Below are 18,918 nucleotides of genomic sequence, written 5' to 3'. Positions count from 1 at the left end.
AGCCAGAGGCCACATTCTTAATAGCTTGGGGAATTCCCAGCCCCGCCTCTTAATGACAGCCCTGTTGAAGGGTTAAATTATGTGCTTTGTTTTTGTTTTGGGACATTTTTATAGACTTGTCCTCACAATTGGAAGAAGAAAGAAATGAAGTACAGAGACTGGAAGCTGAAAAGAAGGAGTGGCTGTCAAGAGGAGTGCATGCCGAGTTTGAAAAGAAAGACAAGGTACATGTGTACAAGTTTATATTCACTAATTGACTAGTTGACCCTTGGGCAAGATGATTGCATTGGTATGCTGTTCGCTAGGAAGACACAGCCATGTTGACAGGCAAATAATGTGTTGTACATTATCTCAAAATTTTGAATATTGTGTACATGAGCATTGTCTTTAACCAGTAATTATGTCTGAATATCAATTTTCTGAAGAGAGTAATATGTTAATTAATGATATGATGGTTCTTTTTATTTGTAAGCTTAATTAATTGTTTCAAATTAAATGTACAGCTCTGGGATGTGTAAAATATTGTACATGAAGTTGCATGTGCCAGCCAGATTAAATACACTGTGAGAAGGAACCTTGTTGTTTAATGCTGTGGCAAAACTCCAAGTATTATAATTCATAAGTTATAATAGTTTTAACTGTGTAAGCTCAGTTAACTGTTTCAAATTAAGTTGAAAATTTTTGCACTCTGGCCGATGTATGTTATAGTTGCACGGGTGTAAAAAATGAAGTGATTTAAAAGAAAAGCTGTAGCAAAACTTGAAGTATTAAATACTATAATGTTCATAAAATTAAATATTATTTAAAATTTCAATACATTTTAAAATTAGATCTTAAAGAAAAATGAAGAATTAAAAATGGCTGCTGAACTTGGGAGAAAGATGTTAGAGGAAAATGATGGGTTACGTGGAATGTACAATCAGCTTGAGCAGGAACATAATAAAACAGTTAAAGTAAGGAACTAAAAAATCTTCTTTCAGTTGCTTTATTCGCTATAACGTGTAAGTACTTATAAGTCCTCTTTTATTTTTATCATTCCTTTATAGAACACTAAAAATTAATATTGTTAGAACTGTTTTACATGGTGAATATTAATTCTAATAACCTGGTGAAATGTTAGATTAATAATAATATTACAATGGCTGAAAAAATCTTTAGCCTTGAGTAACGATATGGGTTTGTGTACAGTGAAAGTACAGGACGGTACACCATGCTGGTTCAGATAGTATACAACAAGCCTCAGTTAACAAATAATGACAAATCAAGCATAACGTGATTAATGACTCCAACTGGCAGAAGCCAAACCATACCAGTTAGCTGCAATTATTTTTTTGAGCATGTGATAGAGTCAAACCTATGGAACCTATCTAGGTCTCATGCATTGGCCACTGGGCCAGACATTCTCCCTCTGCAGTAAGAACCATTATCTGCAGTTTATGTGATGAGAGTATAGTGATGTTAAGTCAGTTTTTATTGGAGGTTGTTATGGCTTTTAATTGCATGGCTATATGTTACACAAAAGCTCTACTTTTCTCATTAAAATAAATTGAGTTTTTAAAATCTAGGAACTTGAAGAAGATTTGTCTGCTGTTGTCATGGAACGAAATGGCCTACAGGAGTCACTGAGAATTCTTCAAGAAGAATATCAAACTGCTGTCAAGGAGAAGAAGGTATGTACTGGACAGTAAACCATCTGATGTTTAAAGAATTTTGGCGAATTATTTCACTTAGGTGGTAATACTTGCATCCATCATGGAACCTTATCTGATATTAATTTTATTAAGAATTTTCAGAATTTTATTTTGCACAGCTGTAGTATATTTATTAGCAGTCTAACTTTTGGCATAGCGTGCTTAAAAAGAAAGAAAAAAAGAAGAGCACAAAAATTGATAATTGAAGTAAATTAAAGCCCATGATGATCAAGTTAATGCCTATTTCCCTGTTTAATCTAAAGTATTATTTTCAAGTTGTTTGCCAATCTGAAGTGATTTTTATTATGTGTCATTTTGCAATGTACATGTAGAAGTACAAGGATGCCTTGGAATTGCAAGCTTTGCAAGAAGACAAAGCACAAGATCAACTTAAGATAGACAATGAACATTTGCTGGGGAAAATTCAGGTGAGAGGTATTACTCTAGTTTCTATGCCAGAAAAACCTATATCTGATGACTGGTTTATAAAAAGAATGGGGATCAACATATAGTGTAAACTCGTCAGGTTTTTAACACATGTAAATCTTAAAGTGCGAGCATGGCAATGTCAAGAGGGGCATGCAATGATTTGAACACCAAAAGGCAAGTGCAGGATATGCTGTTTTTTACAGTTGAAAACAAAATTCTTCTGATGATTCATTTCTTTATTTAATTCCTGGCTGGGTACATTCCCAGGAGTGTACTAAACTGTATAATTCCAATTCTTGAACCCTCAGTTTTTTTTAAAGCTTCATAAAACCAATATTCCCAGGAGGTTTAAGAAATAAATTCCACTATTAATCACTTTTGTTGTAAACAAATTAACATTGATAGGAACTACAGCATGAAAAAGAAAGAACTCAAGAAACATTATTAAAACTTGAACAAGAAAAGAGTCAACTCCTAGACAACTGCAAGGTAACAGATATTTTTTTCCTGTTAACTCTGAATGAGAATGTGCATCACTTGAATCTTGAATCTGGAGTCCTCACAATGTGTTTCTACTAGCCAATGGTTAACAAGTGCATCGCTAAATGGAGGTTGGGTGCCTGGAGAATCTGGGGGCTTCAACTTTTGGCAGTCGGCCTCTAGATTGAATAACACCCTCATGTATGGCACAATGGTGCAACCCAGCCATGAGCTGCCACACGAAAGGAAATAAACAGACACCTGTCAGGCTGAAAATTACGTGTGTATTGGTGAAGAAAGAACACTAGGGAGAGGAGAGGCGGGGAGTAGATGACAGAAACCTTGGGGCATGGACAATGCAGCACAAAGGAAATTCTACATGCCACTGCATGAATCATGTTAAGGATATAGCAAACTAGTGGGCGTGTGTATGCCGAATGACCACTGACCCCTGGCACTGAGGGCGCTTTGCTTTGTTAACTCCTTTAAATTGCATTTAAAAGAATATAAAGCTTGCTCATATTTATTCTTGTGCAGTGATTTGGCTAACATGTGTGAGTGTGACTTGAGGCAATTTGAAATTTTACTTTGGCTGAACTTTTCATGCTCAAAGTGTTCACTGCTGTCTTGGCTTTTAATAGTTTTCGCATGAAGGTGACCAGTTTAGAAGAAATTGATCACCAGTCACACAGCTGATGAAAATAACGAGATCAACACCATTTGTGAGGAGTTGAATTTTGAAAGTGTGTTTTAAGATTGTGAAATGAAATGCTTGACCAGCTGAGAGTGAAGTGACCTTAGTAGGCAAATCAAATTGTATTGGAGCTGAACCTTTGTTATCTTGCAGGAGCTGGAACTCAAAATCAGTTCCTTGGAAAGTATGCAATCTGAAACAACCAAGAAACAGAATGATATAAACATAAATGAGGTAGGTAAACGAACAACGTTTATTAACTTTTTAAGCCCCAATATCAATTCTCAAACCTCCATACTGATGTCCATGCATTTCCTTAAAGAATAAATTATTTAAGAGAATTTGATAATTAAAAGATCAAAGCATTTTCCTTCAAATGATCATTTTACTAATTCTCATAACCAGGGCTGTCACTAACAGCCGGGGGCTGGGGATTTTCCCCGGCTACTATGAGCTTGAGCCCTGGCTTCTTTCTTAGAAAACAAAAGGAAAATAAAACCAAAAGAACTTCCTAGCAGTACAATTCCCCTCCTACTAATTGCGTATACCTGGCAACTTGAAATGTTAGCGACAGCCTTGCATAACCATTTCTCTTTATTATGAATTGATATCATTAAGAGAAAAATGATGTCAGTCACTCTGACGCCTTATAGCTAGGGTTAAGGTTAGCGTTGTGGTAAGAGCTTTGGTCTCCCACCATTGTGGCCTGTATTTTAATCCCGCAGAGGCAGAGATGTCGGTTGAGTTTGTTGTTGGTTCTTGTAATTGTTTTGAAAGGGTTTTCTCTAAGGACTGTTTTTTAGAGTGTAGTTTTTACTTCTTCCCAAAAATTGTCATTTTCCATGTTCAAATTCACTTAGGGTAGAGAAGACAAATTGCCACAGTGACTTTTGGATAAAGCCATCATTTTTCCAATTCATTGGTTCGTTGGTCTTCGTCGTTCTTCGTTCATTCTTTCATTAATTTGTTTATTCATTTAGCAAAATGACGCCCTCTTCTCTTATGGACACATTGTTATAGATAAGAGTTGAAGTTGTGGCAAACATGTTTTAGTGGAACTTACTCCTGTCATTATGCATTTGAAAGTAGAGAAAGTGCCACACTCCCATACCCTATTGAATACAAGGGACACTAAAATGCTATTTGTGGTACTTAAGAATGAAGGACTTCTGATAGCACAAGAAATAGACCACACTGAAGGTTTTTACATGCGTTTTGTCTCAAGACTGTTCCATGGTTATTAATAGTTAAGGCAAGGTGAAGATTATTTAGATGAAAACCAGAAAACCACCCCGAAAACACATGTAATCCCTTCTGAATTGTGTCTTACAGCTTCATGAAAAATTGGCCAAGCTGATGGTAGAAAAGGAAGAGCTTATCAAGGCTGTGGAAGAATCTAGTGATTCCTACAGTGAAAAAGCTGAGCAAGATATTAAGGTACATGTGAATTGATTACATAAGACAAGTTAAAATGGACAGACAGCTGTTGGCATACTGTTAATTATTACAAAGATGACTTATCCACCCCTCCTGTAACCTGAGATCAGGCGTTATTTTTTTATTATTATTTTTTGCTTCTTTGGCTCGAGAGGAAAAAAAAAAAACGCCTGATACATTTATTTAACAAGCAGTCAACCGCCCCCTAATTTACATAATCTAACGTCTACTTGACCTGTCATATTATTAGCCAATAAGCATTTACCATATGGGAATTAAATTTTGGCGCGAATAATGTCTCTTTTGAAATCAATTTTAGGGTAAAGAAAATTTTTAAATACGTCCATGTTCAGATGGCGCTTCCTAAAAAAAAAATTAATGTGTTGTTTTTGTGATGAAATACTGCTAGCTGGAGCTGCTGTACCTTTATTTAACAGCTACAAATAATAAAGAATTTACTGGTTAAAGCTCGTTGACTTCACTCTGTGCCGAAAGCAGTGAAAAAAAAATTAGGCTGAAGCACCATATTTTACGAACTGAAAGGTGTTGTGAAAGCGAAGATCGCTCAGAATAATTCGCAGCATTTTTTCTGAAGGAGGAATTACAGTCAAACCAGGTCAAGATTCCATTCATGAATTGATTATTTGAAAAGTGAACCTGTTTGTCGCTTCTGTTACTTGTAGCCGGTATCAAATTGCATTCAAATGATTGGTGAAGTTTTGACTGCAACTGTTTTAGTATACGATGAGATGGAAAATATTTCAATGGATGAAACTTCTATTTAGGCATTCTTCAAATTCAAGAAAACTGAGGCAGCAGAAATTTCATAACGAACTCGCGAGTGTATTCACTGCTCATTACGCAAGCAAGCAGACTGAAATCAACAACAACTAACGGATAGCGGCATTTTGGCCAATCGGAACAGCTCAAATCATCCGTATTGTTTGTTATCCAATCAGAAAAAAGTCCAGATTCTGGCTTTTTTACATGTGATCAGACAAAGAAATGTATCATGTCCTCTTCCCGTGGGAGACATAAAGGGATAATAGGGAGAGGGCATGATCTCAGGCTACCCCTCCTGATTCTCCCCAGTGGGGGAATACATGTTTGTCCTCTTCCCTGAGAAAATTACAGTTTATGTGTACATTTGTAAAACTGTGCCTTCACACTTCAATTTGGTTAACATCCTGTACTGTGGACGCCAGTGCACAGTCCCTTAGTTTGCATACATTGGTGCTTGTAGTGGGGTTGGAGTATGCCAAAAGAGTATTTCCTGGAACTAAAGTTTATTGTCCCTGGAGCGTTTTGTATTTCATACGCAACTAACCACACTTCTACACATACATTCACTCTATTCTATTCTGAGTAGAATCTTAGAGCAAAGCTTCATTTTGAACTTTTCAACTCTGGGTTTCTATAGTGGGGTAGAGGAAGGAAGGAGGTCAGATATTTATACATCATTGTATGAATGTACATTCACATGAAAGTTTCTTTTGGTGTTTGTAGGATCTTAAAGTGCAAGTCAACAGTCTGTTAGAAGAAAGAAATGAAATTCAGAGTAGATTTGATCAACTTGCACGACAAAAAGGTGCAGATTTAACAAGCGAGGGGGCAAGTGAAATCAATCAGCATTTCTTGCTGGCAAATGAGAAGCTAAAAGAAACAAATCAGGTAAAACAACTTTCTGGGAATTCTGGGCGTTACATTAATCTTTAATTGAGCTTTTCCAGTTAGCCGTTTACTCTTTCCAAGTCAAAATTGGGAGGATTGTACAGATGTAAGTGCAGTGGAATTTCAGTTTCTGTGATTGGTAACCACCCATAACCATATTATTATGATATTGAAAATTGTGTCTTATCATACTTTTCCTTCATTATACATGATTTGCTAAATTATTTGCTACATCTGTTTATGACTTTTAAGGGCTTAGTATGGTTCATTATTTTTTGTTGTTCATCTTTTTTATTTTCAATGAAACCTTCTGTCTCTTGCTGCTTTTAACCTGTTAGTTGCTAAGAAGTGATCTGGAACTTGCTAGAATAGAGACAGAGCACCTTCGGAATGCGCTGGAAACCATGCGCACTGAGCACGAGGGTCAGGAGGCGGCTGCCAGGGTACGTGCGTGTATACATGTGTATGCAGCTCTCATTAAAAGAGCTTATAAAACCGTGATGATGACAGCATTAAAAGTGTCACTACTAAACGTTTTACTACATTATTTGAATGTTTATTGTAATTAATTTAACTCACTCAAATTAATGTAGGAAAATTTTTCCAGACCGGAGTTGAATTTTAAGGGGCCATATTTCAGTTGAAAATAGAAAGGAAAGCTATAAAAAGTCTTGTCCTCATATAATAAGAAAGGTCGTGTTTTAGCGGTAGTGGTGAAAGAAATGTACCCAACTAAGCATGGTATGTGTGTTGACATTATATATGTTGTTGCTGCTGTCACCTTCATGTTTTGTGAGCTCCCTGTTATCGTTTTATGACAATGGAATTGTAAGCGCTTAGGTTGTTACATCGAGTTTTATAGTAGTGTGTCTGATGAAAAAATGTTACCTTTGTCCAAAAAAAACCAACAAACAAACAAACAATAAAAAACACACTTGATTTCTCAACTTTTCATACATGTTTACAGCACTCAGATTCAAATGCAGATATTTTTCTAAGTTCCTTAATTTAAAAATCCATAAGGTTAATTTTACAGAATTTTTTAACATCAAAGTAATCCATTTCTTTGAGGTCGCCCTCTCGAAATGGTGGAATTTGTAAGGGAACGTTTTATAGCTTTATCCTAACTGTTGAGTCTTTTATCTCCAGTCTCATCAGCAGGAAGTTGAAGAAAATTTAGAGACTGCAGTCAACGAGTGCGAAGAAAACAAGTTTTATGTGAAGGTAAGATGACGAATAAAAATTCTTAAGGGCGTTTTGCACAGGGAAAGCTTTCACTGTGTCAATAATATATGTAAGAGTACTTGTGTTATCCATTCCCTTTTTTGCAAACTTTCTGAATGAAGCGTGTTTTGCATGTTTTGTTTAAAACCCATTTTATTGGCTAATTAATAATGTTCTTCTTATTGTGTTCCGTCAAATCTGTAAAAGTCTTCGGAATGAAGTGGTTATAAAATACAGCTTGCGAAGAAGTTTTGTGCAGCACTTTATTAATGTTATTTTTGTTTATATTGGGCATTATACAGGAGCTTGGTGATCAACTCAACAAAGTCAAGGCAGAAAAGGAGAAAGCTCTGAAATCTCTTAAAACGCTCAAGGTTAATCATGATGTAAGTGTTTCAGTACTAATGGCTCCAAAGGCATTTAACGTGAAGTTGAAAGATATCTAATGGTATTTTTCTGTTCTTATTTGAAATGTTTAGAGGCTGAAGAGCAAGTTAAAAGAAATGAGTTCATCGCAAGAAGATTTGAGCAAGATGTCTGTCAAGGTATCTTACTTGCTTCAGTTTGTCATCATCAATCAACAAAACTTGTCATTAACAGAAAAATTTGGCGTTTGAATTGTTATTAAACTCATTCATGCTCATTCCTTCAAGCTCTTGTTTTCTTGTTTTACGTGTCCTTTGCTGCAAGTGCCACATGTGAATTGTTTTTGATAAAGACTTTTGAAATGTTCTTTAGGAGTTGAGGAAGACAATTTCAGTTGTAAAAATTGAAAGGGAAGACATAGAAGCGGCTTTAAATGAAAGTAGAAAGGAATTACAAGCTGTGGAACAGAAGAATAAGGTAATTTTTCTGTTATGACAACTCGTTTCATAAACACTTTCATCAAAGATCCAGTTTTACGATTTGTTGTTGTGTTGTTATGATATTATCAACGACAAGCAGAGAAGTTTTTGAGTTTCTAATCTTTATCAATTGTTTAAAAGGAAACTGTGGAAGAATTTGAGAAACTTTTTGTTGAAAATGAGGTGTTGAAAGATTCAGTGGCCGGTCTTCAGCAACAGTACAGAAATGTTGCAGAAAATAATGAGGTGAGGATGAGATTAACTTTTCAATTGTGCTTATTTATCATGTCGTAAACTAAGTTATCAGAGACGAGATGAGAGTTGTGTCTTTACTCACGAGACAAGACTGCTAACTTACTTTTGAACGGTATTTTATAACGAGGTATCCGTAAGACGAGAGTTAACTGTTTTTTTTTTTACTTAAAAGTTTCAGGAATTGTAATGTTTTGTAACTTGCTAACTCAACAAGCACTGAGGTATTTCGAGAACTCGTTTAAATGTGCCCGGGCGTTCCAGATCGAATTGGAAGTTGCAAGTGTTTGTTTTTGAGGAGAAGGGAAAGCCAGCGTACATAGAGAAAAACGAAGCAAGGAAACCGCCAGATCCATTGTGTGTCTTAATAAAGCTTTCTTTGTTTCTGCAGGCGTCGAAAAAACAGTTGGAGTGTGTTGTATTTGAAAAGGACGAGCTCAGTCTTTCACTCAAGTCTCTGCAGGAAGAGCATAATAAGATATTACAACAAAATGAGGTAACTGTTGTATTTTAATTAATCAATAACTTTGTTGTTGAGTAGAATTTCTAAAGAGGGAATTTGCAATATTTCTATAAAAGCAGGCTAAAGTACGTCCATTATTTTTCCCCTTTTCTTTCCATGTTATTATTGGGTCTTAATCGTCTCTTATATTTTATTGCATGTTAAGTTACTGAAGGGCCAGCTTGAGGATATCACTTTGGCTGTGAAAAGTACAGAGAAAAATCAGGAACAGACAAAACAGAACTACGAAGAAGAAGTCAAGGTACATGTATGAACGATGGCAGATTCTTTCTTCAGTATTTCGGTGCTTTCTAAATAAAAGCAATCAAAATACAGCTTTCTTTGTTGCATTTTCGAGAGAGGAAGTGAAGAAGAACCCCCGGCAACGAGGTTGCCCTGGGCTGTTTATGGCTCAGTGAAGGTTGCTAAGGGAGCTTACTTGAAGTCAGAGCTAGCCTGTATAACAGGTGCTATTTTTCGCGTTTTTCAGGCGAGCAACGGCAAGCGCGAAGCGAGCGAGGAGCACGAGACACGCGCGGCGGGGAAAGGCACCTTCCGGGTAATCTGCTCCTTTCACCGTCGCGCGTGTCTGGCGTGAAAAGATAACGGCTGTAGTGTTATGCAGGCTAACAGAACCGGCCGGCCGGACCAATCGTTTTGAAAGTAAAATGTTAGCCTTTTCTCGAAATTTTGCCTAAAACCCTCTACTGTCGAGCGTTATACTATTCAAGAATAAACTGATGTGGCTGGATAGTTTTGATTAAAAGTGGAACTCTCCTTTTGACTGGCCAGGTCTTGCGCAATGCCAGCCAGTTCTGACAAATGGAAAGCGCTCGAAGTAGTTTGTCACAGAAGTACTTCGGGCGAGACCAGGCAGTTGGTCTATTCATATTTCAGTGCTCAGAAATTGTGGTTTGAAATACACATCATGCATGATGCTTTTTTTTTTGTTTGTTTCTATAGGTTGCAAACGAAATTGAACAGTTAAAATCAGAAAGGACGCAACTTACAAAATCGCTAAGTGAACTGAAAGAAAAGTTGGATGCATCTGTTGCGGAGAATACCAAGAGAGAGAACCTCATTAATGATTTGAAAGAGGAAATAAAAGTTAATTTCCTTGCAAACCAGGAGTTAAAGAAGCAAGCTGAGTCGGCAGCTGAGCTGGAGAAAACGGTTAAAACAGAGTTGACACAGAAAGAGAAGGAACTGAAAACTGAACTGGATAAAAATAAAGTGAGTAGGGCTCCATTGTGGAGACATGGCCATTTATGTTTTAAATCCGAACAAACGTTTGTAGACCACGAGAAGCCACTCTTGTTTCGTTGCGAGTTTCACTCCACTATCTTTGAAGATATATTTCCGCCCACACTTGATCAATAGTGAACAAATTTTTTCGTGAACCGTCAGCTCCAGGGTGGATAAGTTCGTACATGTAAAGGATAAATGAGGCACAGACTTAGCAAAGACAACGTACCGACAGTTACGACGCCGCACACAGAGCGGCAAATTCCGCACTAGAAGTCGGTTTAGTCCTATCCGCGCCTTTTTTTTCTCGTGGGACGTTGCATTGTCTTTGGTAAATCTGCTTAATAATCACTTTCGTTTGGACAGCCGTAAATGCAAGTAGGTTAATCCGACACAGTGGACATGGCTTAAAATAATTAGTAGTCAGACATAGGCATGTAGTTCTTTTAGGTTAATTATGTTTTAAATTGTTATTAATATGAAGATGATCATGTTAAAATTGCTATTGTTGCTTTGAAGGATGGTCAGAAACAGCTTCAGTTTGCCCAGAGTGAAAGAAACAAAGTACAGAGCGCGTATGATGCGCTCAAGAAACAATGGGAAGAACATTTTAAAACGTGCGGGAAAGGAAGCAAGGTATGCGTGAGAAAAAATAGAGGGAAAATATCACAATTTAGTCAGGGTTCGACAGAGACTTGAATTCTTGAAAAAATCGTCCAGGTTCCCGGCCTGGAATAGGTCTGGAAGAATGGTGAAATGGTGTGTGGAGTTGTTATCCTTTTCTTTTAAAACCTGAAAGTGAATTAGTGAATTAGTGCTAAATTGGTAAGTGAAAATTTTCCCAGAAGTAAAATTTTATTTGATTGCTTATTTCGTCAAGATGAAAACATTCAATCGCAGAATGAGAAGCTTCAGATCTCTTTATGTCCGCATTAAGCTGTGATTACTACACGTCTGCAATGAATCATGGGAAAAACTTGGTTACTGCGCTTGTCAAGGTTTCTATCGATCTTTTTTTCTTTATTTTATATTTATTTTTATACGTGGAGCCTGGAAAGAGAAATTATTGTTTTGGAAAAGTCTGGAAAAGTTAAAATCACCTAATACAGCGTAATGAGTATTTTAAGCTTTTTTCCCATGGGCTCTAATGTTAGAACATCCTTTTACAGCATCTTAAACAGTGTCACAGGAAATTAGAGGTCAACCAACCCCCCTTAAGCGGCTACCCTCTACTAAGCGGGCAGTCCAAGATGGAAGGTGACGACCAATTGGGCCTGTAATGCTACTCCCGTTGCGTGTTTGCTTCAAAATAGTGATGATTCTTCTAAAGGTTTTGCTAATTTCTGACGAACCTCTACTGAGCGGCCAACCTCCATTAAGCGGCCACTTGCTGGTACCCCGAGCGTTACCGCTTAACCCTTTAAAACCTAAGATCAAAATGTGAATTCTCATTTTTAGCCCCTATTCATCTCCTACAGAAGTAATGGGGAGAAGTTGATAAAATATCAACAAATTCATCTTGTGTGATCATGTCCGTAAATTCTCATGACCACTCTGTTTTACAAAGCATTGATATTATAAGGAGAAATTTGATGCTGATCACTCTCAGGGCTTTAAGTCTTAATGGAGGTTCAACTGGACTGCACTTTTAATTCGAGTGAGAGCCACTTGAAAAGTCAGCCCGAGATTTCACGAACTGGTCTGAACGGATCAGGCTATGAGAAAAGCTAATATTTTGAGCAAATTTACTGTAGGAGAGCCAAAAGAAGCTGGAGAAACTTGCCGCTGAAAAAGGAAAGTTAGAAAAAGCCTTGAAATCTACCAAAGAGGAAAACAATGACATATCAACGCAGAAACAAGTAAGACTTTGTATAGTTGTAGGGCTCAAAAGTAATTTCTCCTATTTGTTTAGTTGGGGTTAGATACCTGTTATTTTGTCAGGCGAAGGAGAGGAGAAGAGATACTCTGATGACGAGGCTGAGTCTACTTTAAACATAAAGATTTCATTTCAACCCGTTTTTTTTTTCAGTTATAGACAACAGGTGAACTCGAAATATGTTAGGAGGTACAAAGTTGCCCGTGACCTCATCCATGCACGTCTTCTCTTAAAGATTATAGCTTTCAGCCAATCAAAATGCTCTTAGAGTTCGGGGCCCGGTTCCTAGAATGATGGTTGAGTTTAACGCAAGATTAAGCTAAATTGTTAAGAACGGTTTTCTCTACTAAGAACTTGTAACTCAAGCTTACAAAATACTATTGAGCCTTCACTCTGAGATACAGTAATGACAACATTAAATGTTACTCTAAACAATGCATATGAAGGTCAAGACAAACCGTGGAACAAAATTTTAATCCTGGATTAGCGCTAATCGGCCATTCAGGAACCGGGCCCAGCACATTGTATAATACCCATGTGACTACGCACATAAGTCAGCAGTTCAAGAGAAGGTCTGAGTGGAAATCTCTGACAATTAAGAATGTGTTTCTTTTCTCATGAAGGACCTACAAGAACAGTTGAAGACCGTTACTCATCAGCGAGATGAACTGTTGAGCAAAATAGAATTGTTTGATAAACAATTAAAGGCAGCAGCAGAAGAGAGGGAGGCCGTTGACAAGAAATTCAAGGACTCTAAAGACGAGTTTCAGTCTGTAAAAAATCAACTGCTTCAGCTGAAAGAGAACCTTCAAATTGAACAGAGGGAAAAAGAGGTGATGCAAAAGTTATATTAATCTGATTCTCTATAAATTTTTCATTCATCAATTGCTTCTATAACACGCATGAAGATAAAACAAGTGATACTGTTAGCACTCTTTCTTTTCGACTCTGCAACAGGAAGGAAAGACAAATGTAGTGTTTGTTAAACACTAGCGTGATTCTGAACCTAAATGACCAACTGTCAAGTGCTTTCTCAAACACAGGAATTGAGCAACAAACTGGGATGTTCCGCGCAAGAGAATAAGGATTTGTTCAACAGGGTGTCTAGTTTAGAAGAGAACATATCATCGACTGATAGCGAAAGGAAAGAGTTGGAGGAGAAATTAGGAGCATTAACTGAAGAAAAGAGTGCAAGTGAAAACCTAGTAGCTTCCTTGAAAGACGCTTTGCAAACATTAGAAACGGAGAAACAGGTACGTTTTCAGAAAACATGAAATAGTTTTTGTGTCCTGCGAACAAGCTCTCCATTTCCGGGAGTCGCGAGAAGTCACGCAAGAGCCGCACGCGAAGACAGACGCCGCTCGTTCGCGGGTTCCCTTGCGGGTCGCTTCGCTCGCCATAATGGGAGAGTTTGCTCGCATGCTATAGTTGTTACGTCACGAGCACGGGACAAGGGAAAGATTTGAACCCGTGACTCCCACAGCACTAGCGGAGCGCGTTAACCACTTAGATACGGAGGAACCGTCGTGGATAAATGGGGATGGGGGATATTTACTTGATTTACTTAGCCTTAAAGCAAGCTCACCTAGCCCTCTTTGTGTCCCATCTGCTCTTCTCCCACAGGGATTAAACAGTACTTTGCAGAGTTTAACTCAGGAAAAGAATGGCCTGCTTAGTGATGTGTCCACACTGGAAGAGAGAATTTCTTCAGTTGAAAATGAAAACAAAGTGTTACAAGAGAAAGTGACTTCACTTACAAAAGAGAAAACAGCAACTGAAAATGAAGTGGTGTTGTTAAAGGAGACTTTGCAAACTGTGGAAAAGGAAAAACAAGTTAGTGTCAGCACATCAAAAACGTTGGAACAAATTGTACAGTTTTCGGTTAACTTTTGCATTTTTAAGAGTAGTCGAACGTACAGTGTATGACAGATTTCCGAATTGCCTTGTGTAAACGATAATAATGGAGAAAACAAACAAGACAACAAAATACAACAACAACGACGAGGGAGGTACTCTATTATCCATGTTGAAACGAAATTTTTCTTCTGTTTTCTTTCCCAGGAACTTTGGGATCAGATCAAAAGCTCATCGTCTGAAGACAACAAGCTTCAGGGTATGGTTGAAAGCTTGGAAAGAATGCTGCATGATTCCGAGAGGAAATATCAAGTAAGAGAACTCATCTATTCCTATTTAATACGATATTAGAAGTTTGAACGGTCCGTGTTTGGTGATGGTTGCTCAAGACAGAGGCCCGCCACAAAGGAAACTTGGCGATAAACAGAACGGATCGATATCGTTCTCGTTTTCGTGTTTTCCTTTTGACGAGATAGAAACTCCAAACAAACTCAAGGGTTTACGTTTTTTCAGGATTTATATCGGTATTGAGTTGGTCAGGCTAACGAAAGTGCAAAAGTGCCCAGAGAGATAAACATCTGTATAGCGGTGGTTACTCCAAGAGATCGTTACGTTGTTAGTTGTTCTTTTACGTCCCATGGAGTGTCATTAAAAGAGCTTCTGACCAGCAAAACGCACCATTTCTAGGTATTAAGAAATGGCAACACATCCTTCTGAGTGTTGTCTGGCCAGGATTCAAACCCAGGGGCCCATTGTTCCATGCTAAAGTCCCAATAATTAACGGGCCAGGAAAGCTGTTTCTGTTTGCGTCGAAGAACGAGGTTTTAATAGTATCGACGATAATATGATAAAACTATCAGTTAACAAAACAAATGGACTAGTTTGTTAGCTAAGAACCGCGCTTGTTTTCGTTCGATTTTGATGTCAAAATTTCATTTCGGGCCGTTCAGCCATCGGGGCTTTCCAGAAATGGCCACCAGGCCTGTCTCTCTGAAGTTTGGCACCCAAGCAATTGAACTAACCATGCAGCCGGCGATTGAACGGGGTTGTTTAAAAGGAATGCTGCCCAAATTTATGGCAACCATATGCTGTTTTATTCAACAGGAGCAGTCCAAGACCCTCCAGGAAACTGTTCAGAATAGTGTGCATCTAGAAAAAACAATCCAGTCTTTGGATGAAATGAGGAGAAATGGAGAAACTGTCAACAAGGTAGAGGCTCCTTGCAAGAGAGTAGAAGGAACGAACCACGCGAGGAGTCGCGACAAGCGTTTCGTCCCGACCCCCTGGAAAGGGGAGTTTCGCACGGCTGCTACGTTTGGTGTGCTTATAGTATATAGTAGACCAGACAGGCTTAAGAAAGTCTTTATCAAGATTTATAATCAAGTTTTTGTTTTAATCAATAGGATCTTGAACAGAGTTTGTTACAAAAGGAAGAAGAACTGAGAATGATGCAGAGTAAGGCGAACGATTTGGAACAGGATCTCAATACAGCTCTACAAGATAAACAGGTCAGAAGCACGTGTCATATTCATAGATATTCAAGACAATAACTGCGCTCACGTAATCTTTGCAGCCCTTCCAGTAGCTTCTGGTGTCTTTCTTGCTTTTCCTGAAGCCAACCTCGTTCCCAGGGTTCTCTCCTACCCGTCGCTCCGTAGAAACGGATAGGAGAGAGAACCTGGGAACGAGGTTTTCCTGAAGTGAGTTCTGTGGCTCGCTTCTTTTTTTTTTGTTCTGTTTGTTGTTTTCTTAGTTGAGAAAGTTCGCCCATGTTTGTCAACCTTCTGTACATCCTGGTTTAGAAAGTACTATCAAATTACCAATCAAAAGGCTAAGGTTTTAAGTTATGAATATTTTTATTATTTACCGTTAAGTGAAAACTGAGTTCGTAACCTCTCAAATAATTGGTCCTTTTACGGTCTTTTCCAGACATCTGTCTGATATCGTAAGATCACTACTCACTAGTGTATATTTTTGTTACTCAGGAGCTGAATGTAAAACTAGCAGAACTCCAAGAGAAGACGGAATCTGCAGAAAAGGAGAGACAACAGCAACTCCAACAAATGAATGAGGTAATTCAGTCATTATGGCTATTTTATTATGTGTTTCTCAATTTCATAAATCATAATGTTCTTTTCCATTTTTCTTATTGAATGGCCCCGTGATCACGGCTTCTTTGAAGTTTAATGTTTCGGTTACTTCATTTTCACGACAGGGAAAAGCTGTTGGCAAGACAGATGTCACCCTGTTCCCAAACTCATTTGCTTCTAATTAAGGACACATGGAGAAAAATTTGAATTTACAGCTTCTATCGTTTGTTTTATCGTGATGGTAGATTAATTTTTTTCCATTTTGGAATTCTTTAAAGAATTTAACAAAACAACTGGCGACTGTCTCTGAGGAGAAAATGGCCTTAGAAGAAAAACTTAAAACAGGTGAAGAGAAGCTTGGGGCAGCTGAAGAAAACCTTCAGGTGAAAAAGATAATTATTTTATCTTATATTTCTTTTTCTTTTCCGCAACTAAGTTCTTGAATGCATTGAATTTGATTTAAACGGATGGTTGAGTACGTTTCATGGATTTCCGGGTGTAATTTACAAATTTTTGTCCTGTAGGGGGAATTCTTTAGTTGTACAACACTAGCGAACATTTGTTATCCATGCAAGAGTACACCTTAAAGGCAAGGGTCATATTGACGTTTACGTACTTGTCACTAGAAACACTGTCATTAACCCCTTACCCACCCCTCTAGTTACACAGAACCTCCCCAGTCACCACCCCTAACAGTCGTTCCATTCTCAAGCGAAAGAAGAACAAAGAAGGTAAAAAAGATATTTAATCATACTCCTTTCGTAATACCTGTTTCTTCGTTGTTCTTAAGGACGTGAAGAGCCAGTTGACAGCATTATCAGAGGAAAATATCTCTCTTGAAAGCCACGCCAAGAAACTGAGAGACTCGCTACAAACTGCTGAGGGCGCTCAGGAGGTAACTAACACTGTTGTATTAGAACTTGTTTGGCTCATTAAAGAAATAACCTGAACCTATTAAAAGCTGCGCTACGTTTTCTCCAATGATATTGAAGTGGTACTGAAGATGTCCACCAGGATTGCTTATGAGCTATTTCTTTTGTCAAAGAAACTCTGACTAGTATTGCACGTGCGCTAACATTCACCCTTGATTCTGATTCAGTGACGTCACTTTGCCTGCCTGCCGTTTTTCAGGGTCTGAATTCACAACTCTTGTCTGTTTTACAAGAGAAGAGCACACTTGTCAACGAACTCATCGCTCTGCAAGACAACTTTCTTCAGGAGCAAAGCTTGACTACGGTACTGATCTTTTTAACCGACGCATGCGTGCTCCACTGACTGGTCTTTCATCGCTTGTCACTTTATCATTTTGATGTGGTGTTGCCATTTTGAATTGCGAAAGGCAATATTACGTTGCAAAAAGGACAGAAAGAACTAAAATATTTGTCTGCGTTTTTGCGCAACTAGAGAGTAACAGAACTCTTAAACAGCCACACTGTTTCCCCTATCGCTGTAAGCTTTGTCTGTCGTAACATTTAAAGACTATTCAAAATTGGATTTTTGTTTTTCAGTCTTCTTTTGAGACTGTCAATTGCATTTTTCCTCGCCCAATTTTCAAAGCTGCAGACTCTCTTGCCTAAGTTCTGTTTGTCAAACACAAAAGCGTCTTTAAAAAAACACGAACCCGCAACCTTTCACAATTTTAAGTGGCCGTTACGTCAAAATGTTTCTTCCATAACGCGTAATCTGTTTTCACTTCTACTTTCTTGTAAAAATTTGCGCTTTGCTTATTTTGCTAACCTTGCATTCCAACGTCATTGACTTGTATATTGTTACAGCAATTCTTATGGCTCGCTGTGTCTGGACTGCCTTATTTTGCTTTTATCAGTTTTATAAGTGATTGCATTCAGTCTTGGTGAGTGTGATTCGCTCCCTTTCCATGATGTTTGCCCATAAATATTTGAAGTTTTGGTTTTATTTGTGAATTGCTGTTTAATCATGGTCTCTTGTCTGACCCTGCTATGGCTGTTAACCAGTAAAATATTAGTTCCTTGGGAGTTTTTAGAATGCTGTTAACGGTGTTTATTGAAAGGAGGCACGTTTGTGTTTTATTCTCGCTTGAGTTGATTTCTTACTGGTGTTGGTTGCTTTCTTCGTAGTCGTTACACTTGTGTGTCACATAGCGCTTCCATTACACTGCAGACTTCAGTGAAGTTCTGAAAGATTTTGCGTTACTTTTTGAGTATCGACTATGAGATGCTCTGTGTTGTATTACTGGAGCAGTGTAGGTTCCTTTAGGGTACATCTAAATCATGAGCGGCCCCACCCACTGTTTTCAGTTGTCCTAGTGATCTCTTTTCTTGTACTTTTTGTATTATTAGTTCTTCGGGTGTGGGTAAACTCATCTTACTGTCAATCACGAGAAACCTTGTTTAACACTTTAAACAAAGTTTGTTATAAGAAAAGCTTGCGTATGTTTCTTTGTGGGGTGTTGACGATCAGTCGAGCTTCCTCCCAACTACTTTTTCCCTTCAGCTGCCTTGTTTGTCGTTTTCCTGGCTTCTGGTGATGAAACTAATGGAAACCGAAAACTCTCACATTTTGAATTAAAGAGAAGCTAGTGTCCTCTATGTGGATACGTCAAGTAGCGAATCTTGGGGATGGAACTGAAGTAGAGTTTGTACAGAGGTG

General features: G+C 38.0%; 1 protein-coding gene across 1 annotated transcript in view; it reads left to right on the top strand.

Annotated features, from left to right (window-relative positions):
• LOC140951354 (uncharacterized) overlaps positions 1-18,918 on the top strand; it is a 43,444-nt gene that overhangs the window by 4,742 nt on the left and 19,784 nt on the right. Inside the window, exons 4-32 of the mRNA XM_073400620.1 lie at positions 115-224; positions 831-953; positions 1,566-1,670; positions 2,024-2,119; positions 2,526-2,609; positions 3,448-3,528; positions 4,627-4,731; positions 6,238-6,402; positions 6,741-6,845; positions 7,552-7,626; positions 7,929-8,012; positions 8,106-8,171; positions 8,365-8,469; positions 8,613-8,717; positions 9,115-9,219; positions 9,392-9,487; positions 10,189-10,458; positions 10,990-11,106; positions 12,225-12,329; positions 12,970-13,179; positions 13,390-13,599; positions 13,970-14,179; positions 14,408-14,512; positions 15,305-15,409; positions 15,604-15,708; positions 16,186-16,272; positions 16,569-16,673; positions 17,081-17,185; positions 17,422-17,526. Of these exons, the coding sequence (XP_073256721.1) occupies positions 115-224; positions 831-953; positions 1,566-1,670; positions 2,024-2,119; positions 2,526-2,609; positions 3,448-3,528; positions 4,627-4,731; positions 6,238-6,402; positions 6,741-6,845; positions 7,552-7,626; positions 7,929-8,012; positions 8,106-8,171; positions 8,365-8,469; positions 8,613-8,717; positions 9,115-9,219; positions 9,392-9,487; positions 10,189-10,458; positions 10,990-11,106; positions 12,225-12,329; positions 12,970-13,179; positions 13,390-13,599; positions 13,970-14,179; positions 14,408-14,512; positions 15,305-15,409; positions 15,604-15,708; positions 16,186-16,272; positions 16,569-16,673; positions 17,081-17,185; positions 17,422-17,526 (3,449 nt within the window). The remainder of the gene's footprint in view (positions 1-114; positions 225-830; positions 954-1,565; positions 1,671-2,023; positions 2,120-2,525; positions 2,610-3,447; positions 3,529-4,626; positions 4,732-6,237; positions 6,403-6,740; positions 6,846-7,551; positions 7,627-7,928; positions 8,013-8,105; positions 8,172-8,364; positions 8,470-8,612; positions 8,718-9,114; positions 9,220-9,391; positions 9,488-10,188; positions 10,459-10,989; positions 11,107-12,224; positions 12,330-12,969; positions 13,180-13,389; positions 13,600-13,969; positions 14,180-14,407; positions 14,513-15,304; positions 15,410-15,603; positions 15,709-16,185; positions 16,273-16,568; positions 16,674-17,080; positions 17,186-17,421; positions 17,527-18,918) is intronic.

This window comes from Porites lutea, chromosome 10, assembly GCF_958299795.1.
Source record: "Porites lutea chromosome 10, jaPorLute2.1, whole genome shotgun sequence".
NCBI lineage: Eukaryota > Metazoa > Cnidaria > Anthozoa > Scleractinia > Poritidae > Porites > Porites lutea.
The sequence above is the reverse complement of the archived record's forward strand: the minus strand, read 5'-3'. Positions and strand labels throughout refer to the sequence as shown.